The 9,921-nt window shown below is 39.8% G+C and overlaps 1 protein-coding gene across 1 annotated transcript in view; it reads left to right on the forward strand.

The window, feature by feature from the left end:
- KALRN (kalirin RhoGEF kinase) overlaps window positions 1-9,921 on the forward strand; it is a 609,954-nt gene that overhangs the window by 408,266 nt on the left and 191,767 nt on the right. The window contains exons 23-25 of the mRNA XM_029938721.1: window positions 1,103-1,221; window positions 4,418-4,484; window positions 5,035-5,144. Coding sequence (XP_029794581.1) covers window positions 1,103-1,221; window positions 4,418-4,484; window positions 5,035-5,144 — 296 coding nt within the window. The remainder of the gene's footprint in view (window positions 1-1,102; window positions 1,222-4,417; window positions 4,485-5,034; window positions 5,145-9,921) is intronic.

Below are 9,921 nucleotides of genomic sequence, written 5' to 3' on the forward strand. Positions count from 1 at the left end.
TTTTTCTAGTGGAGGGGATGAATCTTGGTGAGCCACGGGCCTTCAGCCCCTCATGATTAGTAGTATATAGCAAAATTGGCTGGCCAGGGGTGGAGATATGGCTACAGAGCAGAATTTTTCTATGTGTAGAGTTAACTGTTGTCTTTGAAGATTAGACCCTTTACCTTCCCTTTATCGGTACATCTTCCCCCAATTATGTTAATCAGCAAACGTTAGGGTCCCCAGTATGTATAATAGTGCTCTTTCAAGAATAAGGGATGCAGTTGTGCAAAGGCTATTTGACATTTCAACTGAAAAGAGATACTATTTGCCATGAATCAAGGGAAGACTGACTTTTAATTTCTTCTTTGTAATAGAGGTCAGTAACCTATGAATTAAGAGCTAAATATAGGCTGGCAATTTAATCCTAGGATTTCTAATTCTTAAATCTTTAAATAGGCTCATGCTCTGAAGCAGAGCAGACTAGAGAGTGAACTAGTTACACCACTAAAATTGAGGGAAATAACATATCCCCCAGACTTTAAACTGTGAGTTTTTTTTCTAAAGTCTTCCACCCTGTATAAATACAAAACAGTGGTTGAAATAAGCAGGGATGGGCAACTAGAAAATTTTGTAATAGTTCCATCATTTAACTTTCTATTTCCAAGGGAAGTTGCTCATTTAAATAAAAGTATTGGCTTTTATTATTTTCCCTTGACAAATGAAAGTTTTCTTATGTCTTTATGTGTTTCTGTTTAAAACTATTTTAATAGTTAATAACCAATCTTGGGCTAATTTATATGTGTGTGTTTATTTAGATTTAATCAGGACCAAAATCCTTGGGGAAATATGACACTAATTATTAAATGCATTTATTGTTTTTCCTTGCTATGGACATTAGCCCTGACCATTTGACCCAAACATTTTTTATCTTTCTTATTTGGAAAAAAATGTATATTCCATGAAGACGAGTACTTGTAGGTGGCCATTTGTGGGATTCCTTATCTTCTGAACTCGCTCCATTATATCTTCCTCTCGTTTTGCCTTCTACCACCTCCCCTAGCTCCAGTGAGTTGCTCTCCCAAAGCATTTCCAAGATGATCTCTGCCATCTCTCTCTGTAGGACAACAAGGACTTGGAGCTGGACATCATCCCAGCAAGCCTTTCAGATCGTGAGGTCAAGCTACGGGACGCCAACCATGAAGTCAACGAAGAGAAGCGGAAGTCAGCCCGGAAGAAAGAGTATGTTTTGGGGAGCTTCCACCCAATTAGCAAGCTCCTTATGACTGTGCTTGGTTTCTGCTGCTACATGTCCCTTTTGACAGCTTAATGTGTCCTTATGGCCATCCAGAGAAGGGTGGAATGGACAGACATGATGCTTCTACCTGTGTTTCATACTAATCAAGAGTTATAGAGCATTGGATAGTAGAAACAAGGAACAATGCCCACCTTATAAAACATTTCTCAATCATTCTGCTTTCTTTATATTGGTGCTAGGGAATTACACATACCCAGAGATCTTGCAAGGGCTTTATGAAAAATATTTTGACAGATTCACTTTGGGTAGTGCTGGAAAAAAAATAGTGTGCCTGACAATTAAGAAGCCCAAGGTAGTTGATGTTATCGAAGTCGAGTAGGAGCACCGATCCCTTGGAACTGAAGGAAATGAAGCCAGTCTGCCAAGCCAGAGCTGCTGCTTGTTGTTGTTGTTGATCTGGGAAGTATATTAGTTTGTTCGGGATGCTGTAACAAAGTGTGAGAAACTGGGTAGTTTCAGAAATACATTGTTTCACAGTTCTAGAAACTGGAAGTCTGGGCTCAAAGTGTTGGTACAGTTGATACCTTCTGAGGACTGGGAACGAAGAGTTAGTTCCAGGCCTTTCTCCTTACCTTCTAGATGGCTGGCTTCAGTGCACATGGCATCTCCCCAAATACATATCTGTATATAGATTTCTCTCTTTTTTAATGACAACAGCCACTTTGAAATAGGGCCCTCTCCTTCTCCAGTGTGACCCAATCTTAACTGTTTACGTTTGTAATGACTGTTTCTAGAGCAGTTACATTCTGAGGTACTAGGAATTGGGACTTTAACATAGGAAATTTGGGGGGGAACACAATTCAGCCTATAACAGGGAGGGAAATAAAGAGACCATACTTGGCCAAAATCTTCCTGCTGGACTCTCTCAGGGTCATGAAGCAGCCAGAGGATGGTGAAGGGCAGGTGGCAAAGAAAAAACGAGGCGGGGGTAGTGGAGCTAAATAATGAAGAAAGACGGGCAAAATTGCAGGAAGCAGATGGAGAAAAAAGGAGAGGGTAGAAGAATAGCAGAAACCCAAGGCAGTAAAATCAAAGGTAACTTTTCAAGGCCTCTCAGATTATGTTCCTTCTGATTTTCCTTCTTTCCTTGTCTACCAAGTACCTGCAGTGTATAAGAAACTCTGCCTATGTGATCTTACTCCTTGCAGCAACCCTGTGTGACCAGCTGTTATATAAGTAAGGAGGCTGAGGTTGGAGAAGTAAGTCCTACCTCCAGTAAATGACAGAATCATAACTCAGCTCCCATTTGTCTGACTTCAAAGTTCATGCCCTTTCCACTCTACCAATGGAGTGAGAATATAAAGAGAATGGCTAATTAACTCCTGCAAAAGGGATTTTTAAAAACCAGTACTTTAATATTAATAGAAAGACCACTGCTAATCCCACAAAGGTAAAGGGCCAGGAAAAGATGCTGCTCATTTTCATATTTCTTGTGAAATTTCCATCAGGGGACACTTTGGGGATAGTCATTCTGAAAATTTTCATGTGATAGAGAACCTGCAAATAGCGGCTTTCATTATGAACTACCATGAAAAACTGACATAGAAAGCCTATAAGAGAAATGTATAAATATATGCTTTGGCTAAATTAGATATTATTACATATCACATGCCAGCTAAGAAGCATCATTTTCCTTTTTTTTTTTCTTTTTTTTGACAGTGTTTTTTTTAAAGTTTATTGTCAAGTTGGTTTCCGTATAACACCCAGTGCTCATCCTCACAAGTGCCCTTCTTCATGCTCATCACCCCCCTTCCCCTCTCCCCCACCCCCATCAATCCTCAGTTTGTTCTCAGTATTTAAGAGTCTCTCATGGTTTGCCTCCCTCCCTCTCCCCAACTATTTTTCCCCTGCCCCTCCCCCATGCTCCTCTGTTAAGTTTCTCCTGTTCCACATATGAGTGCAAACATATGGTATCTGCCCTTCTCTGCCTGACTTATTTCACTTAGCATGACACCCTCGATTCTGTCCACGTTGCTACAAATGTCCAGATTTCATTCCTTGTCATTGCCATGAAGAAGTACCATTCTCTAATAAAAGTCTGTGAAAGAAAGAAAATGAAGTAGGTATATTACAATGATGCTGTGCATCACAAGTTTCATAACTGCTTGAGAACATTGTATTGTTTTGGAGCCCAAGAGGAAGAGAGCCCTCTCCTTGCAGATGTGAAGCACAAGCTCTTCTTTCTGGGAGACCGAAGAGTGGTCACAACATTGTTAACTTGCATTATGCTTGTGATGGCATGTTCAGCTTCACACACACCAGTTTGTGCTGTAAACGAGCCCCGTTAGAAATAGCATCAGAGCATACAGGACAATTTGGTCCAGAGGTCAGCAGAGTATGGCCCATGGGCCAAATCTGACCCCTCACCTGTTTCATATAGTCTGTAACATAAAGTTATTTTTTTATATTTTTAAGTGGTTGAAAAATATCAAAAAAAGGAAAATAGTTTGTGATGTGAAAATTAGATAAAATTCTTTTGTGTACATAAATAAAGTTTTATTGGAACACAGCCACACTTTTTTTTCATATTGTCTGTGGCTCCTTTCACATTACAACAGCAAAGTTGCCCACAAAGTTTACTATCAGGCTCTTTACAGGAAAAGTATGCTACCCCCCAATCTCAGTGGTGGCGTCTTGGGCATCTGTGCCTGGCTTTTAAACCTGGCTTGACTGCTGGTACTGCAAAAGTCAACAGTTCTGTTGAACAGAGAACAGAAATGCTCATTCCGGAGCTGTGAGGCTTCCTTGCGGGAAGCTGGGAATGGAGCTATCCAGCTGGTCAGAATGAATCTGAATGTTGCTGCATGTTTGTGCACACATGCGAGCACACATGTGCAATGGAGAACACACGCGTGTCAGCGCAGCATCACAAAGCGGAGAAACTGAGGCAGGAAAGGGAGAGAAAATGGAACTAGCTGAACACAAACATGCTGGAGAGATAGAAAACAAATGATAATACTCAAAGGCAAGGAATTTTGAAGAAAGGAAGAGATGTCAGTAAAGTAAAAAACGGGGTTGAACATTCAGGAACGTAACAAATGCTGAGGTGGGGAGGGGAAGTTTGAAGGAAGGGAGGTACTAGATACCTAACCAACTAAAAGCCCGTTTGTTTTCTTCTAGATTCATTATGGCTGAACTACTGCAGACAGAGAAGGCTTATGTAAGGGACTTACATGAGTGCTTAGAGGTAAGTCTTGCAGTAATCGTTTCACAGCTGTAGTAGAAAAATGACAACCTTGCCAGCGTCAGGTCCTTGAGAGGAGCTCAATGCTCTTCATCTTCTCCTGGAGCTTAACAAATAAAAGCCAACAGAGTCAGTGGTAATTGCAGGGGAGTTTAAAATGCTTTTGAAAAGAAACTTTTCTCAGACTGGAGCTAGCCCCAGCAAAACTGTATACAAGACTTGAATTCAAAATAAAAACCATGACAGAGTCCATGAACTTAAGTTGAGTCTGCAAATTTACACCTTCCCCCAGACACACTCAGACACACATGCGTTTAATAAGAAATGTGGAGTTTGTACTTTGCTAAAGTTCGGAATGTGAGTCTCCCTGGCAGCAGTTGAAGGTAATGGAACATTTGGTTTTCTTTCTTCCCATTCTGTTTATTTACCATCTCACTTTTTACACTCCACGTGCAAGCCTAGTCTGAGGCTTACCCTTCCGGCATGAAGACCTGTTTATTTTGTCTGCATCTTTGTATTACTTGTCAGTGATGAAGCCGTTGCTATCTTACAGACCTACCTGTGGGAAATGACCAGTGGCGTGGAGGAGATACCCCCTGGGATCCTTAATAAAGAGCATATCATCTTTGGCAACATCCAGGAAATCTACGATTTTCATAACAAGTAGGTTGGTGGAGGGTTTTCCCAGACCATACTTAGGGCCATAAATACTCATCATCAAGGCTTCTCAGTGAGTGGATCAAAGCTAATTGGTAAAATGTTGCCTGGTAATATTACCTGTTAAAAATTTTTTTCATGTTTGTTTATTTTTGAGAAAGAGCATGAGCAGGGGAGGGGCTGAGCGAGGGGAACAGAGGATCTGAAGCAGGCTCTGTGCCGACAGCAGAGCCAGATACTAGGGCTCGAACTCACAAACCATGAGATCATGACCTGAGCAGAAGTCAGATGCTTAACAGACTGAACCACCAAGGCAGCCCTACCCATTAAGTTTCTACGTCAGTTGCTGTCAGACTTTTCTCACTCACCCCTCTTTTTCCACAATTGCCCAAAATTGCTCATGGAGAGTGAAGTCAAGAGTTCAGCAATGTCCCTCCCCAGTTCACCTTATGGCAACATCTTCATATCCAACTGAAAGTAGCTTCTTCTCAGTAAAATTGTGGGGGAATTCTGACACTAGAATTCATCTAAGGCTAATTATTCTACCTTGTGGGCCATAGGTTTCAAATTCCATTCAAGGTTTTTTTCCAACCTAAACTCCTCCTCTATCCCAACTACCTGATCATCCCCACCTTCAACCAAAACAAAAACATATGTAAATAACTATATAGATAATCAAAATACCTAATGAAACACTTTTTTGACAACTTATAGGGAATATCAGTTGACCCTCTGTGTTTTGTTAAAATAAGTAGAACCATAGGGCCCTAAAACCTCATAGTTCATTTTGTCCAGCTCCCAATTTAAGTAAACTTTTTAACTTAAGTAAACAATTAACTAAACATGGTCCATTATGAACTGAGTCAGCAAGAACATTGGTTGATTCATTACAGAGCCAACAAATGGAAATAACTCAATTTCCAAAATACGGCAAGAAGAGGGAATCTCAAGACACAAGGATAGCGTTGGTATAAAGTCCTAGCGCTCGCTTGGGACTCTGTTCCAGAGAGGGGCTAAGAGGTAGAGGTTCAATGCTGTAGGATACAATTTGGGAGGAAGTCCTATGGTCAGGCTCATCATGGCATTTACCGAGTTAAGTAGTCATGGAGATAAAACCGCCAGCCCCAAGAGTTCCTGATGAGACCCTGTGACCAGGCGAGGCAAGACTCTAGAACGATACTATCCAATAGAGCTTTCTGCAGTGTTTCTGGAAATGTTCCATGTCCTTGCTGGGCAGTATGATAGCCACCACTTGAACACTTGAAATGTGTTCTGTGCTGCTGAGAATAGAGTTTTTCACTTTATACAGTTTAACAAATTTAGATGGCAGGTGGCTACCACATTGGACAGCCCAGCTCTAGAAAATAAGACCTCAGTATGGCCCTTTGCTAGGAATAACTAAGACCAAGCAAGAGTTGGGTGTAAAATGATACTGAGCCCTAAAAGGTCTAAAAAGACGTGGAGAACCACTCTGCTCTTATCAACTCCTGATAGTTAATACCCTGTTATGTCATCAAATGACAAAAGTTTTAAAAGAACATAAAATATGTAGCTCCCATGACGTATTAACCTTGTCAGACTATGAAACCAGCAAGCTCTAAGGGAAAACTTTCTGGAGTACTTAATAAAAGTTCTCAGTCTTTTTCTTTATAATCACAAACTTTAGCATTTTCCATTTGGTTTGTCTGGAAATCTCCAGACATAGAGATATTCTTCCTCATGTCTCTTTAGTAAGATCCCAGTAAAGCCGTTCTTGACCAATAACCCCAGTTCCGTCCTCTGAGTCCTGCTGAGCATTATCCCTTCTCCCCCAGGATATCTGAGAAGACTCTAGACTGGTACACAGTGAGGCGTATTACTTTCACTTTTTTGATTTATGATCTCTGGGATTTAGTCACCAAGTCTCACTTTCCCCATTTTCTTTCTATTAACTGATTATATAGAGACGTCTAGAGATCACATCATGTACTTCCTGTGAGCCCTGCTTTTGCCAAATCAATGTTTACAGGAAAAGAATATTCATTTCAAAACTGACCAGCTGTAATAACATATCTACCTCTTGTTTCGCCATATCACTCTAGTAAGCCATAGTAAGCAGTTTGGTAGTTTTTAAATAGCTGAAATAGCTACTAGTTACAAAATGTAGTTCTAAGAAACCCTTAAAAGAAATTCAAATTAAACAACATGGAATACTACATTCTGTAGAGGCTTAAATTTAATTAGCAAGAACACAGCTATTCAGCAAATGTTACCTATTTATAATATTATTAAGAAACAAGAAGAAAATAAAAACCAACCTCTGAGCAACTCAAAGAGATATCACAAAGATACAGCTCTTATCTTTTCAGAGAAGCACCTTTCTACCGACCCCAGCAGCCACTTTACCTCTTGTTCGGTTATTTACTGATCTTGTTAGATGGTTAGATCATTTCCAAGACCATAGCAACTTAGAAGCAGTAAATAAGACTCAAGAGCTTGAGCAAGTAGTTTGATATTACCAGCATAGAGTAAAAGAAGATAGGTAAACTGGGAAAAAATAAAAATAAAAAAAAGGAGAGGCTCTAAAGTCATAGTGGTCAAGGGCTACTCAGTATTAATGCCAGTGCCTCTCTGTCCCCATATAAAGCCCAGCACAGCCACTGTATTATAGTAGAGCACAAGAACTAATATTAGTAATAATGCTGAATCATTAGTATATTCTACATTAAAAAGAAAAGATGGGGCACCTGGGTGGCTCAGTTGGTTAAGTGTCCGACTTCGGCTCAGGCCATGATCTCGCGGTTCGTGGGTTCAAGCCCCACGTCGGGCTCTGGGCTGACAGCTAGCTCAGAGCCTGGAGCCTGTCTTCAGATTCTGTATCTCCCTCTCTCTCTGACCCTCCCCTGCTCATACTGTCTCTCTCTCAAAAATAAATAAAAACATTGAAAAAAATTATTAAAAAGAAAAGAATTCTTCATATAGAAAGATCTCCACCCAAAAAAAAGTTAATGTTTTAAGTTATTCACAGTTTAGGGAACATCCAAGAAAATCAAGCTGTATATTAATTCTCTACAGGATCTAGAGACTAAGGCTTTTCTCTTCTCATAATGTGTGTTTCTCTTTATGCCATACACATATGGATAAATTGAAAAAAGCAAAACACCTCTAAAATCTCTAATAAATAAGAGAGGAAATGGCAATTAAGGCAACTTTGAAAATGCAGGAAATGTGAACTCCATAAAAGACCATGTCTTTTACTGCATAACCCCTGCCACACAGTACACTTTAAGTATTTGTTGGATGGATGGATGGACAGATGGACTCACAGACTAAAAATAGAATTAGTTTGCAGATTAATGACTAATGCCATTTAAGTCATAATTTGGTCTTTGTGAAAGTCTCAAGATAGAGAAAACCATTAGGTATGGTTTTTTTTTCCTTCATCACTATCTGAACTTTAACAACTATAACCTTAACAGCAAAATAATTGAATATCTGAATGAAGGGGTTTCCTGGAGGGTTCTTTTTATAATTTTTAGGTTTTTTATCTGTGTGTAGTTGACACATTAGTTTCAGGTGTACACCGTGGTGAGTTGACGAGTTTGTGTAGTATGCTGTGCTCCCCACGAGCACAGCTGCCATCTGTCACCATACAACATGACTACAAGGTCGTCGACCACATTCCCTATGCTGTGCCTTTCATTCCTGTGACTTACACATTCCCCAACTGGAGGCCTGTGTCTCCCACTTCCTTTCACCCATTTTGCCCATCCTCCCCATGCCCCTCTGTCTGGCAGCCATCAATTTGTTCTCTGTATTCTTTCTGTTTATTCATTTGGGTTTTTTTTAAGGCTCTTACATATGAGTGAAACGATATGGCATTTGGCTTTCTGAGTCTGACTTATTTCATTTAAGATTATACCTCCTAGATCTATCCTTGTTGTTACAAATGGCAAGGCCTCATCCTTTTTACAGCTGTGTAATATTTCAGTGTGTGTGTGTATGTGTGTGTGTGTGTGTGTGTGTGTGTGTGTGTGTGTGTGTACACACTACATCTTCCTTACCCATTCATCTGTTGATGGAACTCTTAGGTCATTTCCTTATCTTGGCTATTATAAACAATGCTACAATAAACATAGGGTGCATATATATGTTCAAATTAGTGTTTTTGTTTCTTTTGCGTAAAAATGTAGTAGAATTACTGGATCATGTGGTATTTCTATTTTTAGTTTTTTGAAGAACCTCCATATGGTTTTCCATATTGGCTGCACCAACTTAAATTCCTACCAACAGTGCACCAGGGTCCCTCTATCTCGACATCCTCTGCAACGCTTGTTATTTCTTATCTTTTTATTTTAGTCATTTTGAGAAGAGTAAGGTGGTATCTCTTTGTGGTTTTGATTTGCATTTCCCTGATGATCAGTGATGTTGATCACATTTTCATGTTGTGTGTTAGCCATCTGTGTGTCCTCTTTGGAAAATGTCTATTCAGGTCCTCTGTTTAATTTTTTATTGTTTAGGGAATTTTGGTGTTGAGTTGTATAAATTATTTATATGTTTTGAATACTAATTCCCTGGGAACTTCTAAATGAGAGGATCATACAATGGTCCAAACACCTGTTTACTTTTCAGGAATACTTATGAAATGACTACCTTTTTAACCTGAAAATATCCAAAGGTTCTCTTCAATCCCAATTTTTTGCATCTTTACACAGTTCTGGTTAAGTGCCATCTAACAACAAACACATTCCTCTCATTTCTGGTGTCCAGGTCAGATTGTGTGCCTGTACTCCAGAGTGAGGGA

Source organism: Suricata suricatta, chromosome 5 (genome assembly GCF_006229205.1).
Source record: "Suricata suricatta isolate VVHF042 chromosome 5, meerkat_22Aug2017_6uvM2_HiC, whole genome shotgun sequence".
Lineage (NCBI taxonomy): Eukaryota > Metazoa > Chordata > Mammalia > Carnivora > Herpestidae > Suricata > Suricata suricatta.